The 27,868-nt window shown below is 32.9% G+C and overlaps 2 protein-coding genes and 3 non-coding genes across 5 annotated transcripts; 1 reads left to right on the plus strand and 4 right to left on the minus strand.

Annotated features, from left to right (window-relative positions):
* Window positions 1–192: 192 nt before the first annotated feature.
* LOC105837004 lies at window positions 193–2,385 on the minus strand. The gene is made up of 4 exons (XM_036287064.1): window positions 2,302–2,385; window positions 2,071–2,134; window positions 1,386–1,799; window positions 193–961 (listed from the first exon to the last, which is right to left on the minus strand). Exons 3-4 carry the CDS (start codon window positions 1,648–1,650, stop codon window positions 219–221), a joined length of 1,008 nt encoding a protein of 335 aa, XP_036142957.1. The 5' UTR covers window positions 1,651–1,799; window positions 2,071–2,134; window positions 2,302–2,385; the 3' UTR covers window positions 193–218.
* A 1,233-nt stretch (window positions 2,386–3,618) lies between these two features.
* Window positions 3,619–27,841, plus strand: LOC105837032 (ankyrin repeat domain-containing protein 6). The gene is made up of 10 exons (XM_028192633.2): window positions 3,619–3,902; window positions 12,436–12,541; window positions 14,148–14,246; window positions 22,237–22,446; window positions 22,917–23,015; window positions 23,696–23,933; window positions 24,152–25,056; window positions 25,880–26,132; window positions 26,317–26,559; window positions 26,764–27,841. Exons 2-10 carry the CDS (start codon window positions 12,449–12,451, stop codon window positions 26,925–26,927), a joined length of 2,304 nt encoding a protein of 767 aa, XP_028048434.1. The 5' UTR covers window positions 3,619–3,902; window positions 12,436–12,448; the 3' UTR covers window positions 26,928–27,841.
* Window positions 15,626–15,698, minus strand: Trnar-ucg. The gene has a single exon. It is a non-coding gene; the product is annotated as a tRNA-Arg (tRNA).
* Trnal-caa lies at window positions 17,888–18,018 on the minus strand. The gene is made up of 2 exons: window positions 17,981–18,018; window positions 17,888–17,932 (listed from the first exon to the last, which is right to left on the minus strand). It is a non-coding gene; the product is annotated as a tRNA-Leu (tRNA).
* Trnal-caa lies at window positions 19,502–19,622 on the minus strand. Its single transcript has 2 exons — window positions 19,585–19,622; window positions 19,502–19,546 (listed from the first exon to the last, which is right to left on the minus strand). It is a non-coding gene; the product is annotated as a tRNA-Leu (tRNA).
* Window positions 27,842–27,868: the final 27 nt, after the last annotated feature.

Here is a 27,868-nt window from a genome sequence, read left to right on the forward strand (position 1 = left end):
GATCACTCTCGACTGTAGAATCAATTGACTACCGAAGGTTCAAATCGGGACAGAGTCGGTAATAATACAATATATTAAATTCACGACCTTATATTATGTAAATGTAATTATTATGTAAATAGCCCCGAGGGTTAAAATTTAAAACCATATATATCTTTTTAGATCCAATCAAGAAAAACTTAAAATCAGCATCAGTTTTAATAATTTTATTGTTAAAGCTACCCAGCGAGCGCAGCTTCTTCTCTACAAAAATTGATGTAATCATTCATGTACGGAAAAGCGGTTAATACAAATGGCTCTGCATTCTGGTCGTAATATTTATCTCTTTTGTGCCTTAATATTATTGTCACGGATGTGATGTCACGTGGTCCTACTTTTTCTTTTCCATTGTACCATATGCTTGCTTTGGGAAATGGGCGATTCTCTTCTTTAAGTTCATTAATTCCTATATTTCTCTTTACCTGTATCGCTCCTCTATTGAGTTCTTCTAGGGCTTGTTGTCCCGAAACTGAAATTAATGCCCTATGGATGGCATAGTTTTGGTCCTCTCGTGACACGAAAGCGTGTTTTGTCTCACATTTTACCATTGCTGTATAAACCTGGACACCTTTGCCTTCATCTACGACATGACGCTCTCGAGAATGGCCTCTACTGCCATTTTGATGACTCGGGTTGTTTTCCGAATCATCCAGAATCCTTTTAGCGTCATTTTCAGACGTTCCTTCTCTACTGTATCTAGCTCCGCCAATCATAAGAAATACTCCTGCATCCCCATCCCACTGGAGAATTTTATCTAGCCATTTGATCAAATTTTGAAAGTTGTCTTTTAGTTTTACTATAGTCCACCTACGAAGTTGTAATGGATCTTGCCCGATTTGAGAACCGATCACCGAAAAAAGGCAGCTATTTAAATGAATAATGACGTTGTCAGGATCCTTGCCACCTCGTAGAGTCCAGTGGCCTAGAGAAAGATTTGGAAAGAGTTCAAGTAACAGATTAATTGATTAAAAATGTCATATCTAAACTTTATTTTTTTCCAAAATAAATATTTTTTAAAAGTTTAAAAGTACAATGGGTTTCTAAGTATTTAGAGATTTTTAAAAATTACTTTAAATAAATAAAAAAGCGATGAGATGCGAGTTATCAAAGTTTGTACAAATAAGGTGCCATTTTTTATATTATTATAATGATTAATGTGAAAAGAATTTAACAGATTCATTATGATAAAAAGTTTGATACTTGGGACATAAGATAAATTCTTTTTTCTATTTTATTTTAACTGGATTAAAACGAAACTATTTCAAAGTAAAATCGTTTTTAATTCAATCATAAAATTTTATAAATTGTGAACTTTATTCATTCCTTTTTAAAATTTGAGAACTTACCAATTTGTTCTGAATCGTTTGCATGATATTCGATATCTATAGACTGTCCCGGTTTTTTTCTGCCAATGATCTTATTTAAACTACCATTAGTATTCCATATTTTAATAGGTCTTTCAAGTATGTTACTCAGAATGGCAATGTGTATTAAACCAGCTGGTCCATAGTTTTCCAAATCTTGTATCATATCGTCTATGTATTTAATTTTGTGAATTTTGTCTTTATTTTTATAATTAGAATAGTTATTGATCGACTGAATTTTATGCATCTCGAATCTATTGCGTATTTTTGAAACTTTAGCTATTTTTGATTATTTAATATTAAAATTTAAAGAATAGTGTGCTCATTGTTGAATAGTTTTTTTTTGCAGTTGCAATGTTTATTTTGCCATCTTCAAGTATGAGCTTCTATGTATATCTAAAATAGATTAATATAAAATTTAGTTTTAATATTTAAAATTTTTTTAAACATCTCAAAAAATGCAGAAATATAAATAAAATATATAAACATGGAAAATAAAAAAAAATGTTAATAATAAGAAAATATATTATATTGATAAAAAGAAATAGATTATAGAAGAGATTTTTTAAATAAAGCAATCAATTATTTCTAAATAAATATTTGATAAAAAGATTGAAGATTGCGTATAGTTAAAAACAATTATTTCTTGAATATTGATAAAACTTACAGGTTTATATCACTGTTTTTGTTGCAATGGATTCATCCATGGTTCACATTGTTAAAATTTGTTGCTTTAAAATTAAAATAATTTAGCTTTAAATTAATAATAATTTAAGTGGAAAGAGAGAGAGAGAGAGAGAGAGAGAGAGAGAGAGAGAGAGACAGAGAGACGAATAGACATGCCAAATTAAATACATTATTAAAATACAATAAATCAAAATGATCCAAATTAACATACTTAATCGCTAGGTTGTACAGAATCCATTATGTTGTCCCATAATTTTGATAAGGATTTATATTAGTAGTAATATAAATTTTTTGTAATAATGAAATATCTAAAATAAATTTTGTTGTTCCATAATTATCTTTCTGACATTTGCTACATTTCATGATTTTTCGCTGCTCTTCTTGTAATCGATTTTATACAAAAAGTCGATACATTTTTATTTAATATCAAATTTCTTCGAGTTGAATTCTAAGTTTGTTTCTCACTGTTGGAATTTTATAATAAATTTATTAAAAAATTAATTAATAACCAAATAATTAAATGTTAATTAAAAGTAATATTTTGATAAACACGTAAGTGCTAGTATGCATCGCTCTTTTCACAGAGGATTCGTAAAGTTAAGCCTTATTGACTTCCTCTCTTCTTTGCCCAGGTATATATGCCCCTTATATAAAAGGCAGATTATATCATAGAGTTACTTTTAAAAGATGTCATATAAATTTTTCTTTACGTGCGAATGGACATTGGTTCTAGTGCCGTCATTAGTTATGTCCAGACGTAACAGATTCATAAAAGTCGGGACGGAGTTTGGTCGTCGTAGTAGAATGGGTGAGGGCGAGAGATGGTGGAAGAGGAGTGACGTTGCTCCGGTGTAGTAGGAGTCAGTGCCGACTAACAAATCTTTTGTCCCCACGTCTGAATAAAACACTCAGTCTTTCTAAATAATGTATGTGACTTAACTTTTTTATGGATAATTTCAAGCTTGATTTACTGAAGAATTATTATCGATAATAATTTTATTATAAAAAGGTTTTAGCGTTTATCCAAACTACTATTTAATGTGTTAAAAAGTTTTATTTAAGAATTTGAATTTTAAATAATAATTTTTAAACAATGAAGTGCAATATATTGTTTTATATGTATAATATAATTTATATGAAAGAAAAATATTTATTTTTCTTTAATTAAAATAGATTTATGATAATTTAATACAATTCATCAAATAAAAAAATATATAAATTATAAAACAAATATATGTATTTAAATATATATTTAATTATTTAAATAAAGTATGAGTAAGAACGGAAGAAAAGGATACTTGATGGACATATTTGCACTGATAATTTATGGTGCAATTTTCTCAAGTTTAAATCTGTTTTCCATAGTCTCGTTTTTGATTCTTTAAATGGACACATTTTTCTTTACACTTCTTCTCACTATCTTTCGCTCCTCAACCGAATTTCGTCGAGCGACGGTAACTTGCGACGGTACTGAACTAGGTTCTTGAAGAACCACTCGCTCGCGAGTTGCAGCTTTCTCCCGACGCGACCAGTCTCGATGCGACCGCCTTTTCGAGTGTCCTCCGATCGAGAGAACGCGTCCATTGCGAAAACGCGCACCGAAAAGTTTATTGTATTAATTAACGTCGATGTGAGATACGTGCGTCGCAAGTGTTCAAAGTATATTGCTAAAAGTGAAAGAATATTGAGGCCGGTGCGTGGCTTACCTATGGATATAGCTTCGAAGCTTGCAACTTCTGTGATCTTTTGTCGACTGAAAATGTCGGGAATTTGAGGGAGAAAATGGGAGAAACGGTTGGAAGTGATTAAAGGGTGAGATTCAGGAATCGTTAAATCGTACTCGTAGAAAACTTTACAAGATTTCAACTCCCCCTCTCGAAATAAATTTTTAATATAATCCTGAGGGCTTTATAGAAAAATTGTTGCAACTGTGGAGAGACGTGATTCCGATTAAATGCCGCGATATCAAAAGAATGTTGTTTATTTTGAAATTTTCCCCAAAGAATAGAAAGTCTTTGTAAAACAATTCCAGCAAAACGCGGTAGAATTTTTCGCTTAAAATCAGTAAATTTTATCCAAAGTCTTTTTTTCTTTTTGTGTGTGTTTTATCTAATTATAAAATTTGAAAAATTAGATTTATGACAAGATTTATTAGAAGATTTATAACAAAATCTATTTTTTAAAATAAGTATTGTGTGTGTGTGTGTGTGTCGCTTTTGCTTGCAAAACAGCACGGAATTGCTGCCGACGCGGAATTTCTATCGTACATATGCATACCGTACGATAAAACATCTTAGAAAGAATGTTTCATGTTTTATTACCATTGAAAGAAAATCTTTATTTCGCTTGTTTATATGTTAAAATTTTTATTCGTAATTGCCAGTTTTATTGAGACCGTGAAAAGTGAATTTTTAGAAAATCAAAATCTGCTTTGAGATTCTACGAAGCAAGATTCTGCGGCTAACGCTACCGACATGATCTTGCGGGCATTGAAATCTCCGCCAGACAGAAAGAATCTTAACGGCGTTAAATATAATTTGTTGGAATTTTTGTCGCGGTAAACATAATTTTTAATTTGTATAGAAAAACAAGAAGAAGAGCGAGAAAGAGTGTAAGAAAGAAGGATAATTTATTTAAAAATCTAATATGGTATCAGTGTATTTCTCTTTTTTACTATTTTTGTACAGAAAACTAAATGTGTATCTACTTTATTAAATAAAAAATATCTTAACAGTGTTGCAAAGTATATACTCTGTTGCAAAGTATATACTTTTAATTTTGATAAATAATCCTGATTTTTAATACATATTAATAATTCAACATGTTATACATATATATATGTAATAATACACAGACAATAGAAGATTTATATTTATTACCAATAAATAGTAATAATTATAATAATAATTATTTATATTTCAATAAAATAAGATTTTCAAACATTTTTTGTTTATACGAAAATTCTTGATTAAAGTTGATTCTGCATTGTCGCAATCGTCCGGTTAAACACAAAATAAAAAGAGGAAAAACTTCAACGGGACAGAAAACGACAAATTAATTTATTACAATTATTAAGTTGATATAACCGATTTGTTGCCCATGGTATCGTTTATTTTACGCGCGGGATATTTTATAGTGGGTTATCCCGTCCTCTCAAGAGACTCTAACGACGACGTTCGCGACGGCGCGGAATGCCGCGGATTTTGTGATAAATAATCTCGTTATAAATTAAACTCGATCGCGGTACCAAGTATCGTTATCCCGATGACGATGATCCCTTATACCCGGTGCTCCATGACTCTCGTGCCGCGTGATATCCGCGAGAGGATCAAGTCTTCTTTGTGCGACGGTTGTTCATTCGGAGTGTTATAGAAAAAAAAAAAGAAAGAAGACCAGCAATGTGCTGGTTTGTTGTGCTTTTCGCTCGGAGATAGTCTTTGCAAAAGACGTGTGTCCAACGGATTTCAATACGGATTAAAGATTACTTTTGCAAGTGACGCCCTCTGGATAAGCGTATATGGCCGGTAAGTGTATTTGTGAGCCTTTATGCGATAAGGGCGTGTAATGATCACAGAAAGGTATTGAAGCCCCATTTGATTATACCTGGTGTTCCGTAAGGAGAGAACACGGTAAAAAGCGGGACTGTGTGCTGAAGATTGAAATAAATTTTTCCCCGCCAAAAATTCAACCGGCTGCGTCTTCTTATTCATGCCCTTTTCTCATTTTTTTAATATCTTCTTTTCCATTATATTTTTCTCCTTGAGTCTTTTATTTATAATCTTCGATATAAAATATCCCGGTGATCGAATATTCTATTATATTAAAGTTTAATTTATAAGCGAAATTCGTCTGAAATGAAAATAAAAAAAACCAAAAGTTCATGCAATCTTTTAGATAACGGATTTGCCAAAGTTCCTTTTTATCTTCAATTGCTTATGACTCACTTCTGGCGGTCTTCGGCAGAAGCCCAGAGAGTTCGTATGCGTAAGTTTATCAGCGTCTGCGTTCGGAGCCACGTCCTTAACGCCCGTAGGGTCTGTCGAGGCACCCTGTATATCCCCGTAAAGTTTTACTAGAAGGCGCAAAATACCGGTTTCGCGCGAGTTAGATGCAAGTATTTGCCGTGCGTGCGCGCGCACGTAGTTGCGCGTGTGTAACGCTCACACGTGGCGGCGGCGCCGGTACTACCCGTTCGACAATGCTGTACGCCACAAGCAAATTATGCAATCGTATATACATTAATATGTGTGCGATTTCTGAATAATTAATTACGAATGCCGATATTTACAGGAATACAAATTATTTCCTTCGGAATAAAGCAAGAGCTATTAATTCTTATTAATTCTTTTAACATGAATTTTGATAACTTAATTAGAGAAGTTTATAATTATCTACAAAGGTTTAAAAATAAAAATACGTTAGATATAATTGAATTATTTTTTAATGATTCTTTTATATTACACATATAAGAATTTTACACTTAGCATAATGTTTTATTTTCCATAAAATACCATAAATTGAAATAAATTTGTAATATGAGAATAAATTTAATTATCCAAATTTAATTTTAGAATAAAAGTATATTTTAATTTAAGTATAAAGGTACAATATGTATTCTTATTTTTATTTTACAATGTAAATCAAGGATTTAATATGCTGATGTGCCTATAAAATATTTTTTTGTAAACAAATATTGCTAAGTTTATTGTATCAATCTCAAATTTATGGACAATTTTTTTAGACAAATGCAAACAGAGATTTAAATTTTAATTATTATCAGAAAAGTCACTGCACTAGTTAATGAGGAATTATGTAAAAACAATACAATTACATTTTTAAGTAAAAAAAAGATGTCAGATCTAGAAAGTAGAAAATATTAATTAATTTGTAATTTATTCTTTTAAAGTCTTATTATTTTGTTATTTTTTTAACAATGATATTAAATTAGTAATTCTTCATCTATTAATGCAGGTACCCTATTTTTATAACATTTCTCTACTTTTTTATGTACACGCAAACGTAGTTGAATATACTATAGCTATTATCTAGAACTGTTAGTTTTGCTGGTAACCGCTCATCACTTTGTGATGAGAGGTCAAGAGTAATTTGTTGCATTTAATTTTCTGATGATGAAGTGGACTCGACTCCACCGTCATTACGATACGGAGTCGTTTCTTGTGACGCCGGATAATGGGCGAAATGCGTAGGAATGTGCGAGATGGGACGATCGAAAGCAACGAGACGAGTAAATAATTGTCAGGTATTTTTCCGTGTTGGGATACGTGCGCTCTGTGAGCCGTGGCCGGGCTGTGCTTTCGTGTGTCACATTTTTCTGGAGCAGTCACGCCTCATGGAGGCCTCATTAAAACTGCGCCTCAATCAGGCGCGGTTATTTTTTTCCAATAATCATGCGATTAAGCAATTAATAGTTAAAATAACCTTTTTTTTTTTAATTGACACAAAGAATTTTTTTACTTTCTTTTTTGACCTCGCTTTCCATTTTTATGGGGGAAAAAATTGTGAAACAATTGTGTATTTATTATTTTTGTCTCTATAATTTATTATTTCTTTTTCTTTTGTCAAGAGAGCAGATACGTATAATTAATGTGACGAACAAAGATCGATTTTCTTTAAAAATTTGTTTGCAAATTTTCTTCTGACTAATCAAAAACGTGTTTTCTGTAAGATAATAATTGGTATTAATATCATTAGCATATATAGTATTAAGTCGTTAAGTTGATCGGAAACGTGACAGTGATTTCGTTAAGCTGCCAATGATGATCTTGCAAATAGGGCTGTTCTTAAACAAGTTTGCATTCTTTCAGAAACACTATTGATTGTAGATCGACCTTCCAATCTTGCCGTTAAAAACTTATAAATATCTTAGAATATTTTTTCCTCTTCTTTACAAAAAGAATGTATTTATAATTTTTTAAATGTCGCGTTAGAAAGATTAAAAAAATCTTTATATATTTATATATATATATATATATATATATAATTTTTTTGCAATGTATACGGTTTTTTGTAAATCGATTTTAATAATTGCCATTAAATATCATAAAGATTTACTTTTTGTTTTATTACATGTGCATTTTAAACAAAATTTTCAGGTAACGCTTTAATTTTTAACGTTAAAATATTTATAATGTTAAAAAGGAAAGAAATATAAGAAGGATGGTTTTATAAATAAAATTTTTGATGAGAAAACATTGATTGTAAATAAACAAAAAATTGTAAAGAAAGTTTATCAAGTTTTTAATGTGTCTTGCAAATATTTAAACCAATCTAATCAAATTTTGATAATATTCATCTTATATATTGAGATTATTTCGCGGGAAGGATAGTTCTATTAATCTTTCAGAGAGAGGGATACAAACAAAATACAAAAGTCGAGCCTGCTTGTCGTAATGTCGCGGCAGAATAATCGCTACAGGAAACACTATGTGATGCGTCAGATGCACTCTATCATCGACACATAAAATAAACACGACAAAATTATTGGTTTCGCCGGCCGTAGCGCCGGTTATTGACGAAGTTACGTTCCGTCATGTGCAAAAAGAGGGAGGAAGAGAATCAAGGTGATTGGAGGGACGCATTTCTTCCCCCTCGTCTTTTTATTCCACGTAGAAACAGAGAAAAAGGCAACGGTCATTTATACCAGATTCTTGATATGAACAAAAAGATCGAGTGGGAGTAGTCGCTATCTGTAAATTATCCTTCCCGTTTTCTTATACATATATGTATGAGGAAGCACATACCAGTTTTAATAATTTTGGACGAAAAGCGGATGATATAAATACATGTAATGACTATGTTTAAAATATTACACGTAATACTACATCTCGTACGAAACAGGATCATATATGCATGTATTTTAATAATTCAAAGCAGCATACGAAATAAATAAGTTAAGGAACGTTAATAACTTTTTGCTTAGTAAAATTTGAACTACAATTTAGGAAGGAATTTTTTTCAATGAGACAATTTGCGAGATTTACGAAGTGGAAGGAAGATCAACGGAGGTCTCAAAAATTAAAAATAATATTAACACGGAAACATCTCACTACAGCAAATAGAATATTTCCTTCAATGAAAAAAAAAAAGTAGTTAACTTGACTAAATTTTTCAACTTAATTAAATTTATTCTGTTAAAGCATTTATGCATATGAAATATTTGAACTTTAATTCATGTATAATATTTATATATTTAGCTGAAATATTTAAATTGCAGAAATTTAATAAATTAAAAAATTTAGTTAAATTAATAACTTATTTCCTTAGTGCTTAATTTTACAATTATGTGACTTTGGAGCTTCGTTTTCTTCCCCGCGAAAACCGTGACTTTTCGCACTCTTCCGTATGTCCGCCAAGGTATGATTTGTTCAAGTGAAGTAAATTTGAAAATTACGACCTGCGCCAACGAGAAGGAAAACATTATGCACGCATGCATTCACAGTAATTCGCGGGCCCATCCGAGCGATCGATGAAGCGTAATACCGCTGTGTGCGCTGGGCACGCCGCAGTCCGATATCATGCAGAATTCAGCGTTGCGACGCGTAACGGTATTACATCACTAATAAGTTGGGGTGGACCGGACGCGGTCCATTATTTTAGGGCGGGTCGCGGAAGCGGACACGAACGGCAATTGCGCCGCTGGCCGCGTAATATAATAGTGAATATAATTGCAACATTTTCAGGCCGACGTGTCTGGCGAACGCATCGACCTGCAACGTCTTGTAATTTCCTAGAATCATTAGCGCGTCCACAAATTAATCTGCGTTGTCAGTTTGATGGACTTTCTCCCGAGGATGATTTTTTTTCTTTGACTAGGATTTATTGGTTTGCAGGATTTTTTAAGTAAAAAGAGAAGAAAATTATGTAAATCCTTTTTACCTTTAAGAATCCCCGCACGCGGGAAAATATAATTAGTATTAGTTTTCTAAAAGAAGAAAAGAAAGATAAGTAATCGGCTTTTTTAAGAAGCAAAATTAATATTTTTTTTTTGTTACAAGTGCATTGAAAGTGGTACTTTCCGTGTCACTTTTCCGCGCGTAAAAAGTCGTCACGATTTCTACATTTTCACATATCATTACACTGAGAAAAATATCCAGTGAGATTAACCAGAATTCTGGTTATACGATTATTCACTATACGGTTTATTAAGCTGAATCTGAATTCTGGTGAGATTATCCAGAATTCTGGCTACACTAAAAAAAAATATCTGCTGGGATTAACCAGAATTCTGGTTACACGATTATTCACTATACGGTTTAGTAAGCTAAATCTGAATTCTGGTGAGATTATCCAGAATTCTGGCTACACTAAAAAAAAATATCTGCTGGGATTAACCAGAATTCTGGTTACACGATTATTCACTATACGGTTTAGTAAGCTGAATCTGAATTCTGGTGAGATTATCCAGAATTCTGGCTACACTAAAAAAAATATTTGGTGGGATTAACCAGAATTCTGATTACACGATTATTCACTATACGGTTTGGTAAAAATTTGAATTCTAGTGAAATCATCCAGAATTCTGGCTACGCTAAAAAAAAATCTGGTGGGATTAACCAGAATTCTGGTTACACGATTATTCACTATACGGTTTAGTAAGCTGAATCTGAATTCTGGTGAGATTATCCAGAATTCTGGCTACACTGAAAAAAATATCTGGTGGGATTAACCAGAATTCTGGTTACACGATTATTCACTATACGGTTTATTAAGCTGAATCTGAATTCTGGTGAGATTATCCAGAATTCTGGCTACACTAAAAAAAATATTTGGTGGGATTAACCAGAATTCTGATTACACGATTATTCACTATACGGTTTGGTAAAAATTTGAATTCTAGTGAAATCATCCAGAATTCTGGCTACGCTAAAAAAAAATCTGGTGGGATTAACCAGAATTCTGGTTACACGATTATTCACTATACGGTTTAGTAAGCTGAATCTGAATTCTGGTGGGATTATCCAGAATTCTGGCTACACTGAAAAAAATATCTGGTGGGATTAACCAGAATTCTGGTTACACGATTATTCACTATACGGTTTAATACAAATTTGAATTTTAGCGAGATCATCCAGAATTCTGGCTACGCTGAAAAAAAATCTGGTGGGATTAACCAGAATTCTGGTCACACGATTATTCATCAGAATTCTGTTTAATTTCACCAGATACGTTTCTCAGTGTATTATACCGTTTTTATCCTCCAAAAAGTCGGATCATCTCAATAAACTAAGGATAAAACAAGGATCACATTGAGGTTTCACGTGGTCATGTCTTCGACGACTCGTCGCGTTATAATAATTGCTACAAGTGTGACGAGCACGACGGTGATATCTCGGCGTATACCATCTAGCGGGTTTTCCGTAGGGAAAGAAAGAAAAAAAAAAACCCCGCGGAAATTATCGGCGGGTATAGAGTTTTCACTTTGGATTACATATTAGTTCGCGCCTCACGGTACTTTCACGAGTCCGCTCGTAAATTCTGCCGGCCGCGCGGATACCCTATCGCCGGCTCGCATCAACGTTACTCTCGGGGAGTCGTTATTGAGAGTCGCGCTATAAAGAAATAACCACGAGACCGAGATTAATGTTACGAACGAACGGACGACGGAATGGACGTTCTTCTCCCTTCGCTTCTCGCTGCGCCGGGGAAGCGTAGGCCTATCTCATTAGCGAACGCACTTCGGATCCTAGATCATATACCCCGCCACGCATCGGGCAGCGCATCGGGATAATTTACTGTCCGCACGTTACACGGATTATACGACGCAAACAGGAAAGAGAGAAAGAGAAAGAGAGAGAGGGAGAAAGATAGGATGAACACCGGGCAACACAGAAAAACCAGCCGCAGACGTATCATATTAAACTTCACCCACGACTCGATTCGAGAGAAAGAGAAATTGATTTTTCCTTAACGAGAGAATCCCGTTGGGCGCTATCCCGGCTCTTTATGTCTTCTTCTCCAACTTCAACGCGTTAAACTCACCTTCGTATATACGTAACTTTAACATTTAAATTCTATCCGAGGCTTAGATCACCTTGGACACCTGGAGATAAGATCCAACTTTTAGGAATTCATTTCGATAAATTAGAGGAGCCTTTTTAAGTGAGACATCTCTTATGTTGTATACTTAAGTCTGTCGAAACAAAAGGAATTGCGATTTTTATTTGGGACAATTTAATTTATTAAAATTAATTAAATGAGGACTTGCTGTTTATAAAATGGACGTTGTGTAAAGCGTAGTACATTAAGCTTATCAAAGTTACAAGACCATTCCAAAGCGTGCGTTACTCGCTAGTTTAAGAAGTAATGTGCATTGTTCTGGTTACAGATGTGCGATTGGAATGGCAGAAAAGTTGCGCGAGGCAGCTGCTCATGGTGACGTTGATCGAGTTGCACGCTTGCTCAACGAAAACGTTAAACCGTTGCCCGATGAAGTAAGTTTTTAAATCTCTCAAATTCTTGAAACCACGCGCATACAAATAGGATGACTGTTTGACATAAATAAAGATGTAAAACATTTTTATGACTTTACTTTAGACAAGATTTTGCATAATTTACTTTGAAAGCAAATGGAAGAATTATTATTATTTCCTGAATATATAATTTGCTTGAAACTTATGTAATTCTTCATTCCAGAAAGAGTTTTTCTCTAAAATCCTACAAAAGTTCTAAATAATGCTAAACAAATTGCCGAAAATATTTTGTTACATATAATTTTTATTAATAGAATTTCTATTTATGATTACGATTTTTGAGATATTAATTATAAATTTTTAAAATTAAAATTAATACGACAAGTAGTCTCTGTCAAAAATTAAGGAAAAATTGTTTTCCTTTAAATTTACGATTACAATTACTTTTCTTTTATTTTTCGTATATTTCTGTTTATATATCCATGTGTTGAAATGTCTTGAGGGAAGAAAATTGGATTGGAAGAACAAAGTAGAAAAACGCGACTCTCGATAAATTAATTGATGTCATTAAGAAAGCTCAAGACTACCACAGGCCGTTAAATTGAATTCTGGTTGTAATTGCACGCGATGTTGACTGGAAAACTTTATTAACGGCTTTGAGAGCGACTGGCAGCAATATATTAATTTCATCTATTAATTACTTCACTCTTGTATGCAGTACGATTCCCTATGGCTGCGTTGCCTGGATTTGATTTAGAATGCAAATAAGCTCGCTAGCACGATGTATCAAATTTGTCTTATGTGTTGTTGGATATGAAAGAACGGATCATTCGATTAATTCTCGTGCTTTTTAAGATTTGAATTATTTAATAATTGATAATTTAATATTGGGATACAAATTATTTGCACCCAAGATTTCTTTTATCACATCAGATTTGATTTATTTGTTATTTTTTTCAAAAGACGACATAATTTCAAAAGTGCTTTAATTTAAATTAACACTTTTAGTCATAATAAATTTGTTTAAAAAAGCAAAAACAATTTTTTTAATAATATTTTACAGTTGCTAATAAATTTACGAGAAATCTTTATTTTTCTAATAACTTTGTGTGTGTGTGTATTTTACCTTAGAATAATATACAAAATATTTAAATTTAACTTTTAAATAACAAGATTTTTAACATTGCAAATTAATAAGTCATGAAAAAAATGTCAGATTTCCGAAGAAAATCAATATTTTTTTAAGTAAAGAGATATAACCCAGCAAACCCAGAACATAGCAGCAATATTGCGGCAATGTTATAACATGATAGCAACATTACAGCAATATTACAAAATTGCTGCAATGTTCGGTGTTTGCTGGGAATATAAAATTGAAGAATACAATTTTTTTAATATACATCACTAAAAGCTTAATTTGGTATTAAAAAGTTGAACTCTGAAAAAGATATATATTTGCGTAACGTTCATTCGAATTAAAAGAAAACAGTTGATTAAGAAATTTTATCCGACGTTACCAGAGGAGACTCTCATTTTCGCATGTTTTCGGTGCACGGCTCTTAATTAGTAAGTTTTATCGGGCATACATGGTTGCACGAAGATATTCAGAATTCCTGTCGTGTTTCAGAATGGCCGGGGGCCCCTATTGCTGGCCGCGGCAGGTGGTCACGTGGAAGTGTGCGAGACCCTGCTGCTGCAGGGCGTCGACGTTAGCGCCGCTGACGATGTGAGTAGTGCAGTATAAATTTTATTTTATCAAAATATCTTGGCATATTTTAAAATACATAGTAACTATTAGCTTCAGCAAAGAGACAGAAATGATCAAATACTAAAAATGTAATATACTGACTTGATAAACATTCTTAAGCACAAAATAAAATGGAGAAATAATGAGTCTTTGCATAAAAGGAATTTGACAAGTAAATTTATATAAAGAAAGTTAATACTGACATAAATCTCCTAAAGCGGCAACCCCTTATTTCTTATAAATTAAATGTTTGAATTAATATTGATAAAAACACGATTAGTTTAGGTAATTTAAAGAAATAAAAATCCATAGTTTGTACATTCATGAGTTTTTTCTATATAAAATCTACTAAAAATCTAATAAAAATTATCTAACCACAAAGCTTTTAACACTCTAAATAATTATTAATGATTAATTTAGCACTTACTTTCAAAATATACACGTTTTTTCAGATAAAATATTGTATGATTATTGGTAATATATTAACTATATTAATACATTTACTATAATCGTTAATTAAAGAGCTGAGTAATAAAAAATAAAAAATAGAGTTAATTTATATTAATAATAAACTAGATTGTTCCTCTCGCGTACGCGTCAAATTTTTTAAACATATCTTGCTTCTAAATTTATTGTTTGAAATAAAAGTTTGAAAATTATTATCATATTTTTCTTAATATTTTCTCTCGTATAGATATTTTCCAATTTTACATTTTCTTCTTTCCTTTTAGCAAAAACTTTCTTATTCGCCATTTTTTTCTAATTTTGTATGACAACTATTTTCTCGTGATTTATTGATAATTGTATTTTAAAGATAATAATCGCCATATAAAATTTTTATTACAAAGGAAAATAATTTTTCTTATTACTTTCCATCCACTTTGTAAAAAAGAGACGTTATCATTGTATTGTATTGCTATTACCGCCTTTCCGCGATGCTAATTGGTTCTCTCGTTACGCTTACTTCGTGTTGTGAGAATAGCTGTCATTGCGATTGAATTTTGATAGCTGTCAAATTTGTATAGTTGGTTATCTATACAATTATCGTTGTAGTTAATTTTCAAAAAGCAAAAAACAAAAAGTTAAGTAGCGCGCGCGAAATGCGCGTCTGTAGTGTTTAATAAAATAAAAAATTACTAATGAAAAAATATATGATTGCTCTAAAAGATGTATAATTTATTGTACATATTTACGTAATTAATTATTAATTGATATTAATAATTTGATAAAATATAACTTGTGCTCATTTTGTTTTTAATTTCTGTACGCAGTGTATTTATTTTTTCGTAGTTATTTTTAATTACTTAATAATACGTTGGATTTGTAAAGTTTTTATAAAACAAAGAAAAAAAAGAAGTCGACCGTGACAGGATTCGAACCTGCAATCTTCGGATCCGAAGTCCGACGCCTTATCCGTTAGGCCACACGGTCCATGAGGGGTAGCTACCCTATACATGAAGACCTACGAGCAACTTTTATGAAAACCAATATTCATGACACATTTACCTATTTTCATCTTAACATCTCTGCCCATGTTTATTTAAATACAAAAAATTAAAAAAAAAATTTGTTACACAATAACTAAAATTTTGGGGAAAAAAAAAATTTAATTATAAATAATGATTTTTTCTTACACTATATTTAAATAGAAAAATTATTTTGCGGCTTCATAAAACGTGTGTATTTTTCTTTTCTCTTAGCATTATAAAATTATTTTAATACAAAAAATGTAAACAAATTTTAATAATTTTTTAATAATTAAAATTAAAGAAATAGAATAATAAATAACTTTTACTAAACTAAAGTATTTAATAGAGATATTTAAAGTATAATTATTTAGTAAGATTATTTAATGTAAAATATTTTGCGAGATTATTTGGCATAGAAATATTTAGTAAAATTCTTATTAATTTAAAAATCATTTAGCAGTATCGTAAAATATATATATATATATATATATGATATATATCTGCGTGATATTAAATTGACCAGTAATTATTATTTATTTCGAGCAAAGTAACGACCAGTGCTTTTTAACGTTTAAATTAATATTCAAATTACGTATTAATTACTGGCCAATTTAATACCGCTCAGTATTGCATTCTTATAAATACGCCCTTAAATCACATTTTATAGACTCGCGTATGCGCTGACGTTGTCCGTTCGATCGTCACGGCTGGATCGAACAATAGGCACAGCGAGACATACGGCATAGCGACTCGTATACGCACTCATGTCGCGCGCGCGCGCGGGTTTAAAATAAAACAAAATTATTCCCGATGTACGATACAACTCCCCGGGACCGGGGGAATCGCATGCCCCCGGTCGAAGAATCCCACTATTGTTCCGCGGGCAATTAGCATGCCCGGTCCGATTCTCCTTTGCCTCTCTCGTAGGAGGGGTGAATACATTAGAACCTCCTCCTCCTACTCCTCGTCGGCGAACGTACATCCCGCCGGATACGATACCCGGCGCACGCGTGGGAAAGGTGTGTGCGTACGTACGTACGTACCTGCGAATGTGCGACCACGAATGTGGTGTACACACACGGCCGACGTAGTCAGGTTACGTACCTGAATACCTGATATCCGTTATTACGGTGTGACCTTGAGCGAACACACCGGTTGTTCGCCGATGATACCCGGGTATATGCGTCGACGTTATTAAATATCTATCGATGGGACACACACACGCACGCACACACACGCGCAAACACGCACGAACGTCGTGTACGAGGCAACGGAAAATAATAGGACCCGGACTGATGGTATCGGCCGCGATTAAGTGTTTAGATGCTTAACTCATTTAGTTAACCTGCATTTGTTAAGAGACCGGATAGAACCTGATCCATCGTCAACCGGCTTTTCCGAATTAAAGTAATCGCCTTCCCTTCTTCAGTTTTATCTTCGAAATTAAAATACCTTTTCCCTTTTTCTCCCTAAAAGCATGAACTTTAATTAATAAGTATAGAAACTCAAATAAAATGTACATAATAATAATAAAATTTTTTTCCATCTCTTCTGTTTTGTTATTTAGATTTTAATTTTGAAGTTAAAAAATATATCATATATTTTTTTTACTTTGAAATTAAAATTTGAATCACAAAATTTGAAATTATTAGATCGAATAGTTGTTTATTATTCGATGTTATTAAAATCTTTCAATATATATATTTCGCGAGTATCAGAGACAAAAATAAAAAACCGCGTTTTTAAAAAATGTTAAAAATGTTTTATTTTTAAAAAATTGGTAAATAAAAATATTAAGAGAGATGGTAAAAATTCTTTGCACAAAGGCACCTTATATGATAACAACGGCCCTGATCAAATCAAAAAGAGATAAGATTTCACGTCCGAGCGAAATAATCTTTTTAAAGCGTATAAACGTTGTAACAATAACAAAATAATTGCAAGCGTAATAATGTGTTATGTGGTAATATACGTAATATGTAAAAACCCTAAAGATGTAAGATATAAAAAAAAAAGAATTATATTTGAGTCAGCGGAATTAGAACTCGCGTCGTTCAAAATTACATGGAATTCATCTTTGGACGACGAAATAATGCCATCAAATGGATTGATGCGGTATTTAAATAATGATGTAAATTGAGAAAAAAGATTTGTCAGAAGTGGGATTCGAACCCACGCCCTTAGAGAGGACCAGAACACCTCTACCAATTTTTCTTTTAGGCGCCGGTTAGGTTTAATTAAAACCTTGAATCTGGCGCCTTAGACCGCTCGGCCATTCTGACATGTGATGTGGAACTGCTTAAAACAAATACACTTGGAATAGACACTTCCATTTTTGTGATCTTTAATCATATTTAGTTCAACAATTAAGTCAAATTTAGTTAATCAATAGTCAAATAAATTTTTAGTACATATTATGCGTAAAAATTGATGCGTATAATTTATAATATTCCGAGTGGATTTAAAACACTATGAAAGTAATTTAAATTTTAATAACAGTATAACTTAATTATTTTACACATAAAATGTTAAAAAATTTTAATTATGTATGTGAACTAATAAATGTTAATTAATTATGTAAATTAATATTAATTTTTTAAATTTTAATAACAATGTAATTTATTATATTACCATTAAACGGCTTAAAAATTTTTATTATGTGTATATTTGCATATATAAGAGATTGTATAATTAAATATTGCTCTCTCTCTCTCTCTCTCTCTCTCTCTCTCTCTCTCTCTCTCTCACTCTCTCTCTCTCTCTCTCTCTCTCTCTCTCTCTCTCTCTCATCTTTTCTCAATTTATAAGAAGACCACGTTAATAAATTATTTTTTTAGTTGATTGAAGTCGACTGCACTAATTAATATAATATAAAATTATCTTTATTTTAAATTTATAACAAATTTTAATTTAAAAAATATTAATTTTTTAATTAAAATTGTTATAATAAAAATTAAAGTAAAGCTAATAATTAAGAGACCGGATAGAACCTGATCTATCGTCAACCAGCTTTTCCGAATTAAAGTAATCGCCTTCCCTTCTTCAGTTTCATCTTCATAATTAAAATACCTTTTTCTTTTTTCTCCCTAAAAGCATAAACTTTAATTAATAAGTATAGAAACTTAAATAAAATGTATACTATAATAATAAAATTTTTTCTCTTCTGTTTTGTTGTTTAGATTTTAATTTCAAAGTTAAAAAATATATCACATATTTTTTTTACTTTGAAATTAAAATTAAAATCACAAAATTTGAAATTATTAGATCAAATAGTTGTTTATTATTCGATGTTATTAAAATTTTTCCATGTATACATTTTGCGAGTATCAGAGATAAAAATAAAAAACCGCGCTCTTAAAAAATGTTAAAAATGTTTTTAAAAGATTGGTAAATAAAAATATTAAGAGAAATGGTAAAAATTCTTTGCGTGGAGGCATTTTATATGATAACGACGGCCCTGATCAAATCAAAAAGATATAAGATTTTACGTCCGGGTGAAATAATCTTCTTAAAACATATAAACGTTGTAACAATAAAAAATAATTGCAAGTGTAATAATATTTTATGTGGTAATATACGTAATATGTAAAAATCCTAAAGATATAAGATACAAAAAAAAAGAATTATATTTGAGTCAGCGGGATTTGAACTCGCGTCGTTCAAAATTACGTGGAATTCATCTTTGCGAGATATTCAGACGACGAAATAATGCCATCAAAATGATAATGCGATATTTAAATAATGATGTAAATTGAGAAAAAAATTTGTCAGAAGTGGGATTCGAACCCACGCCCTCAGAGAGGACCAGAAGCCTCCGGACACCCGTCATAGACGGGTAAGGTTATAACCTTGAGTCTGGCGCCTTAGACCGCTCGGCCATCCTGACATGTGATGTGGAACTGCTTAAAACCAATACACTTTGAATTGACACTTCCATTTTTGAGATCTTTAGTTATATTTAGTTCGTCAACTTAGTTAAACAATAGTCAAATAAATTTTTAGTACATATTATGCGTATAATTTATAATATCCTGAGTGGATTTAAAACATTATGAAAGTAATTTAAATTTGTATAACAGTATAACTCAATTAATATATATATCAAATATTTAAAAAGTGTAATTATGTATGTGAAATACTAAATATTAATTAATTATGTAAATTAATATTAATTAATTTAAATTTTAATAACAATATAATTTATTATATTTATACCATTAAATAGCTTAAAATTTTTTATTATGTGTATATTTGTATATATGTATAAAAAATTGTATAATTAAATATCTCTCTCTCTCTCTCACTCTCTCTCGATTTATAAGAAGACCACGTGTTAATAAATTGTTTTTTTATTTAATTGCAGTCGACTGCACTAATTAATATAATATAAAATTATCTTTATTTTAAATTTATAACAAATTTTAATTTGAAAAATATTAATTTTTTAATTAAAATTGTTATAATAAAAATTAAAGTAATGCTAATAATTAAATTTTTGAAATTATGTATATGTTGTTAAAATAGAGTATTAAAACATTTACTTATTAAACTGAATCTTTTCATGCACAAAATGATTTATCTAACTTAATCATAATCACTATGAGTTGCTCGCCGGTTTTTCAATCGAAATAATTATCATGCTCAAGTTACGTGAGTTACTCAATGTTTCCAACGGGACACCCTGTATACCGGGCAGCATTGTGCACGTATGGGTTAAGATGTGTGCGGCGATGCTGTCGCGAGTGGCATGGCACGGTTCATCGACCAGCGACTGTTCGCCGCGTATGGTCGAGCAGTTGTAAGTCTCTCGGTCATCCTCTTTTGCCCATCCGCCTTTTTCCTTTGTTGCGCTACACCGTGTACCGTACACCAGTTCTCTGAGCACCAGCTGCGCCGTGCGCGCGGCCTGTCATGGCGACTTTTGTAAAGTCGATGGCGAATCGGGGATTTCAATTTTTTTAGCACACGATAAACTTCTTAGAAACCGATATTACGATGTTAACAGCCGTCCCGATTATTATATATTATTGTAACAATACTGAAAACTGATTTAATTTTTGAGCTGTAAAAAAATAGTATAATAAGATGTACGTAGCCGTTATAATCTGCAATCTGCAATTTAAATGTCGTCACACGGAAAGAAATAAACTTTTGCTATTGTAGCAAAACTGTTTTTTCGTATATATTTGTAGCGGCAAAATTGTAGCGAGAAAATTCAGTTAACACACACAATTAATTACAGAATTTTTTTGTTAATAGAGCAGAATTTTTTATTGTTAAAAGATTTGCTAAATTTGTTTTTTTAAAACATGTCTCGAGATCGAGAGTTACATAATATTATACAAAAATGCAGAAAAAATGTTTTTTGTGCAATTTTATACTTTTTTAAATAAAAACTATTTCGCGGAATGCTTTATGACTATATGTTTCTTTAAAATTGTAAATTTTCGACAACATTTTATTTGTATATAAATATTGTTATTTGGAGGAAAAATTTTTTACTTTAAATTTAAAATTTTTAATTTAACGTTCAAAGTTAAAATGAGGATTAACTTTTTAAATATTATCTTCAAACGTGTATATTAAAATATTTTAGTTTTATTTTATATTATATAAATAGGGAGCTAATTACAAGATTATATCGTCTTGTTTAACGATAAATGAGGCATTGAATAGGGATGCCTGTTAAGAGGGCGAGGAGAAAGATAATAGAAGACTCGAAAAACACGTAAAAGATAAATTAACGCCGCATTTGCTTTGCACGGACTGACTAGAGTGTTCGTGTTACTGGTTACTAATGGTAACAACCATAATTAACTGATATTACACCTTACTATTCGCGGAACATGAGGTAAAACCCAGAGATATTCGTACCTATATTCAAGATATACAGGGTGTCGTGGAAAAATTAATTTTTGAAATCTATGTAGATGCGCCGATTACGATCTTAGAAATTTCTAACTGATTATTAGAGAAGAGGTAGGGAAGAAAATGAAGAAAAAGAAAAAAAGAGAAAGAGAGAGAGAAATTACAGTTTTAATTTAATTTTATATGTACAATTGTTTCTAAATATGAATTATTATTAAAAATAGTAATTTTATTCAACATAAAATTATAAATGCTACAATTTTTATTCAAAGATTTAATATAAATCTATGAATTTAATATTACAAGTTTTTATTTACTCGTTCTTCTGGGGGAAAAAAAAACAAAATGAAAAACTGTAATTCAAAAACAAAATTCATGTATGCCAATATCGGTGACTTTTCTCTACGATGAACACCGTTAAAAATCTAAAAGTTACGGTTAGAGAAGAACGAAGAGGTGTTCTAACGCAAGAGGATGTTTCTTCAATTAAAAATTCAGAGATTATTATGCGAACAGTTATGTAAATCCCATGTCTCTCTTTGGGATTGACTCGTGCCTCTTCCGAGACACCATGTAGTTTGGGCCGGCCGCGCCGAGCACAACCGTCGATGAATACGTCTGCGTGTTTTCAGCATGGAAACTCGGCGCTGCACGAGGCATCGTGGCGTGGCTACAGTCGGACCGTGGCGGTTCTGGCGAAGGCCCTCGGGACCCAACGGGCCCCACTGCACGCCAGGAATCTCGCCGGATTTGCACCGCTTCACCTTGCCTGTCAAAACGGCCATAATCAAAGCTGTCGAGAGCTCCTCCTAGCCGGCAGCAATCCCGATCTTCAGAACAACGTGAGCGATCCGGCAGTCTTTCTTTTCTTTTTCCCCCCCCTTCCATCCGCCCCTCATTGTGCTTATCGGCGCGTGGATCAGACGATAAGAGTAAAACAAGGGATTTAACGTTAATACCGTACGATGCTAAACCTTTAGGAACCGAAAGGACTGCAGGCAGTGGTGTAATACTGCAAATTTATTTTCGTAGAGAAATATATAATAGATAATTATATAAAATAATCGTAAATATGCAGAAAAGGATATCACAGAATATTTTTAATTATGTAAAAAGAATGTTAAATAGATCAGCGGTTAAAATTTGTATGGAGAAATTTCGATGACGCTGACAATTAATAACATTTCCAATTCTTTGCAATTCTCTGCTGTATAGATAATAAAAAATAAAAGACTATGTGAAAAGGATATATTTTTCTCCGGATTTTATTTGTCTATCAAAGAGTTAAATCTCTTTAATTTATTCGTTTCAGTATGGAGATACGCCACTTCACACTTCGGCACGTTATGGCCATGCCGGCGTGATGCGTATATTAATTTCAGCTCTGTGCAAGGTGTCTGATCAAAACAAAGTAAGTATGAGATAATAAATTTCGGTTAAATAACTTTATTGCTTCTTACAATTGTCGTTTATTGCAACAATGCAATTTTTTAAACATTGTCCCCTTTTTTATGTTTTTTTTTTTATATTTTAGAGAATTTATTATACTTGTTATTTGTACATTATATATTACTTTCTAAATTACTCAAGAATTTTTAGAAGCTTTATTGTGTAAACATTAGTTAATATAATATTTAGGCCGATATTTATAGTCGAATCTTATTTTAGGATTGTCTCAAGTAATGTCTTAAAATGCTAATATGATTCTGTGATTGGTTGATGACATTTCAAGACAGTACTTAAGATTATCTCAAATATAAGATTCGACTATGAATACTGGCTTTCAATTTTTAAAATTATATTCTTAATTGTTAATCTAATTTTTCAACTTTTCTTCTTGTTTTTCTCGTATATGTTCACAATATTCTCGCAAAACACAATAGATCTTGTGTGCTGTATTTTTAAATCTAACTTTTAGAAAGATAAACATTGTTTGAGCCTTTAAAAGATTTTTACAAGAAAAAAAGTAATTAATAATCTGCTCAAATTTGTTGAAAAATAATTTTGCAATAGTTGTACGGCCTACATATTATTTACTTATTTAATTTTATTTTACAATATACAAAAATCGTTTGTTTGCCAATCTCCTAGAATGGCGACACTGCTTTGCACATAGCAGCGGCGATGGGCCGCCGGAAATTGACGCGCATTCTTCTGGAAGCTGGTTGCGATCGAAGTTTACGGAATAAACAAGGCGAGACGGCGAAGGATATCGCTCGTCGTAAGAATCACACTGAAATCTTGGAAATCATCTCCAAGGCACGCGGGAAGAGTCGGACGCGCAGCAAAAGCCGGGAAGGCGATTCGGTAGACGGCAAAATAGATGACGGTAAGAACGGAATCTAATTACAAAATAATTATAAATAGATATGGTAGATTAATTTGTTAATAATTGTGTTGTGAAAAACGAATGCCGTCGTTATTTTCTGATCAAATATACGTTGACTTTGGTTAAAGCATTTGTTTTGCATCCAAGTAAATTAAATATAAAATTTTATTAAATAAACCATTTAAAATCCCCTATATTGTTTTGATCATTTTAATCAGGCAAACCGACGAGATCGGACAAGAAGCGAGAGAAGACCGAAAGCGGTACCAGCGGTGGCGGCGGGAGCAGCTCGAAGAAAGACCGGAAGAAGTACAAGTCCAACAACAGCAAGCAGCACAAGGTCCGCTTTGAGAAGGCTATCATGGGCCGGCAATGGTCGCCCTATGGCTGCCACTATTATCCGGACCCGGAAGCGTTCCCTCAGCCCCGTCTAGACTCGCTGCCCTCTGATCCTTTGGGCCGCGGCGAGCAGTACTACCTAGACCTGGCGGGCAACATCAGAAAGGGCCCGGTGGGCGTGGGGTATACGTGTTATTGCGCGCCATTCTTCCGGCACATGGAGGCGAAGCTCGAGCGGGACAAGGCCGAGCTGAAGGCGCACATCGATCAGGCACACGAGAAGCTGGACCTGAAGGTGGCCAATCTCGAGAGGAGGACCAGGGGACAGATCTCAGAGTTGACCAGGTGCGTCCAGGAGGAGCGCACCAGGTGCGACGAAAGGTACACGCACCTCCAGCAACATCTGCAGCGTGGCGGCAGAGGCAGGTACAGCGAGAGGCCAGCGAAAACCAATCACAATCAGGAAGTGATACTGCCGACGAGGACGAGGTCGCTGGAGGACCTGTTGGACGACCGACCGCAAGATCGTAGCTTTGAGATTCCCGGGGAGACGCCGCCGGTTCACCGCGGAAGCCTGGACGATCTCGATATACCGGCCATACCTAGGCTCAGCACGTCCATGAGGGATCTGCCCTCGGGATCCGGGATAGTTACGTCGGGGCTCAGAGTGCTGGACATTCCGCCGAAGTTGAACGAAACCCTCGACGGGGCCATTGGGCCGGGTGGAACCTCGCCTTTGAACATGTCGGACTCGATTCCCGTAAAGGGAAGACGCCAGCAAAGAGTAAGCTTGAACTATACTAATCTTGTCGTTCACCGTAATAATCATTATTTTTCTTATGAAATAAAAATTGGAAATTGTTTGTGGTTATTTGTCGCGATTTTTAAATTGACCTAAGTAGCACAAAACATTGGCGCATATATTGGGAATGCAAAAAGGCAATATCTCCAATATTGGCCCAATATTGTAAAGTAGGCACTTCACCTTATTTAGTCAATTTGTCTAAGCACATATTGGTTGCCTAATTTGGAACCGATATTTTATGATCAATATTGACGTTATATTGGGAAAACATTGGCCAATGCACTCCCAATGTTTAGTACTAGTAGGGAAGATTTAATAAATTACCTTTGTCGTTTATAAAAGGCAAGTAGGTAAATTGTTAACAGTTTGCTAGCAATTTCGAATAGAAAATTGCGGCTGTTTGACTGTGTCCGCATTAAACTCGTATTTTGTCAGCAGAACTAATAACATAACGAAGTGAGAAATCTGACAGAAAATTTTACTCGATTTTTGCAGTCAATTTGCCAACATGCTTACAAGTCAAACTATACGACTAAAATCTATTGGAATATATTATATTTTTTATATTTCTGATGTCACGTTGCTGATAAAAGCACCTTACAAAATCTGTTTTTGATTTAATAATCTAATAATTATAAACAGGCTCAACCTGTTGCTGTAATAAAAAGATCTTGCGATAATAAGAAGCTCTTCTTTTTTTTAAACGTAATTTTTATATATTTAATCTAAACACGCGCAACTTACTATAATGGTCTTGAAATAAAAATGCTAAGCGAAATATGTTTGCCCTTTTGTTTTCAAGAACGGCGTGTCGTACGACGTGCACAGCATGAGCATGTCCGTGGATGAAAATAAGATCCAGAAGATTAGCGATGGAAATATGACGGAGTGGAACGGTCGGCGCAGCGTCCACGAGATGATCAAGCGGTTTCAGCAAGTACCTGATATGCATAATGGCTGGCGGCGAGGAATCCGCTCCGGAGGCAACGAGCAGGCCAGTTTGGCACTGGACGAGCATACCAAGTGCTCGCCAAATCAGAGGGTACATCCTCAAGGTGACGTAACGTTTCGTGAATAACAGAGATACGATTTTGGAGTTGACAAGGCTCGCAAAAACTGACATAAGGTCGGACAAAAACGGGGGGGGGGGAAGAAATCAACTCACTTTAATTTAATTTAGAAACTGAGCGTCGTGTAAAATCCCTGATCTGAGTAATCTGTCTTGATTGACGAGCGCAGATAACGAGAGCGAGAGCAGCGAGGGGGAGGACGACGACGTCGAACAGTCCAAGGCGTACAAAGAGATGAACGGTAGGCAAGACATCTCCAAAGACGTGCCCTACGACAGTATCGCGAGAATGCCGTACCGGTCGCGTAACCCCGTGTACAGTCCGACACCGCCCCTGCACGACACCCACAACGATTCTGGCTACAGCACTCGCATGTATGGCTCCAGCAAAGGCGCGTCGCCCTCGTTGTCAGGTACAAATATAACGCAAAGGCAATGCAGCAATTGATTAATTAATTGATTATTAACAGATTAATTAATTCAGTTTATTATATTTGATATTAGCATTGATCCAAATTTTAAATTACTTGGATCTTTTTTTCTTTTTTTACTAAAACTAAATTGATTCGTTATAAAAGAAAAGATATTATATGGAATATAGTTTTATCTGTGTGCAGGCCAGCTAGAATGCGACGTTATCTTGTCACCTTCGACGGGCTCGTTCACAAGTGGAGAACAGCTCGCTGCCTTGCTGGAACAGCCGAGGAGGCACGACCTAACGGTTTACGAGCGAAATGCTGACAATGTCGTCATTAATATCGGTACTGCCAGTTTGGTTTAGCAATAGCTGAGAGAATGTAGCGTCAATCGGAGAAGGTTGACATTTTTTAAAATACAGCTGTGTATGTGTTACACTGTACATAATATATTATACAATGTTGTTCTGGAAATGATAAAGGAACGATTGTTTTAATATCACTGTAAGTGTCATATCCGTCCGCGTTGCCATGACAATATTCCACACAAAAGTAAAATTAAACAGAAAGCAGTAATATTTATTGTTTGTATATTATATATACGAATTGTGTATGTATAGTAGATATGTATAAGCGATCGTTAAAACAATTGTGAGAGAAAAGCAAAATTGTAACTCTAGCTCAATTCTGCAAGCTTTTAATAAAGTCATTATCAAATACAGTGGCTGCTGTGAATGAACAGAACAAATTATAAATTTGAATTATTCATTTGACGCATTATTAAACAGTTTTACTAGTGATAAAATCAATTCAACTGTTTAGAATTTTAAATTAATGCAAATAGTGATAAGCAATTGATATAGTATCAAAGGTAGGAATTAAAACGGGAATATATTTGTTTGTATTGTAATAAAACAGACGTGTATAAAGTTTAATAGCAAAATGAGGTTACAAATATTGGCTGTATATCAATATATGTACATAAATCTACGTAGGTATTTACAAGTATTTATACATATTACATTTGTAAAAACATATTTATAATTTAAATACAGAAGGCTTATAATATTAAGAAATAAATTTCATAATAAAATAAAATTTAACGATTAATGATAACTTTATTTGTGATACGTTTATATATCAAGATTTTAGACCAAAAAAGTAAAAAATATATACTACAATATTTATTTAATAATACTTTCAATTAATTATATTTTTTTTAATTCGTCATTATGATACTTTTGTTTATTATGTTTGTTAAAAAAGTATAATTTGTAGTACTTTTAATTAGTAATTTAATATTTAG

This window comes from Monomorium pharaonis, chromosome 5 (assembly GCF_013373865.1).
Source record: "Monomorium pharaonis isolate MP-MQ-018 chromosome 5, ASM1337386v2, whole genome shotgun sequence".
NCBI lineage: Eukaryota > Metazoa > Arthropoda > Insecta > Hymenoptera > Formicidae > Monomorium > Monomorium pharaonis.

Excerpts from the sequence above, each read along its gene's own strand:
- LOC105837004 (XM_036287064.1), bottom strand. The coding sequence starts at position 1,650 with ATGCATAAAATTCAGTCGATCAATAACTATTCTAATTATAAAAATAAA. Across the intron at positions 962-1,385 it reads AAACGATTCAGAACAAATTG|GCCACTGGACTCTACGAGGT; the intron begins GTAAGTTCTCAA and ends ATCTTTCTCTAG.
- LOC105837032 (XM_028192633.2), top strand. The coding sequence starts at position 12,449 with ATGGCAGAAAAGTTGCGCGAGGCAGCTGCTCATGGTGACGTTGATCGA. Across the intron at positions 26,133-26,316 it reads TCAGAGGGTACATCCTCAAG|ATAACGAGAGCGAGAGCAGC; the intron begins GTGACGTAACGT and ends TGACGAGCGCAG. Across the intron at positions 26,560-26,763 it reads CGCGTCGCCCTCGTTGTCAG|GCCAGCTAGAATGCGACGTT; the intron begins GTACAAATATAA and ends ATCTGTGTGCAG.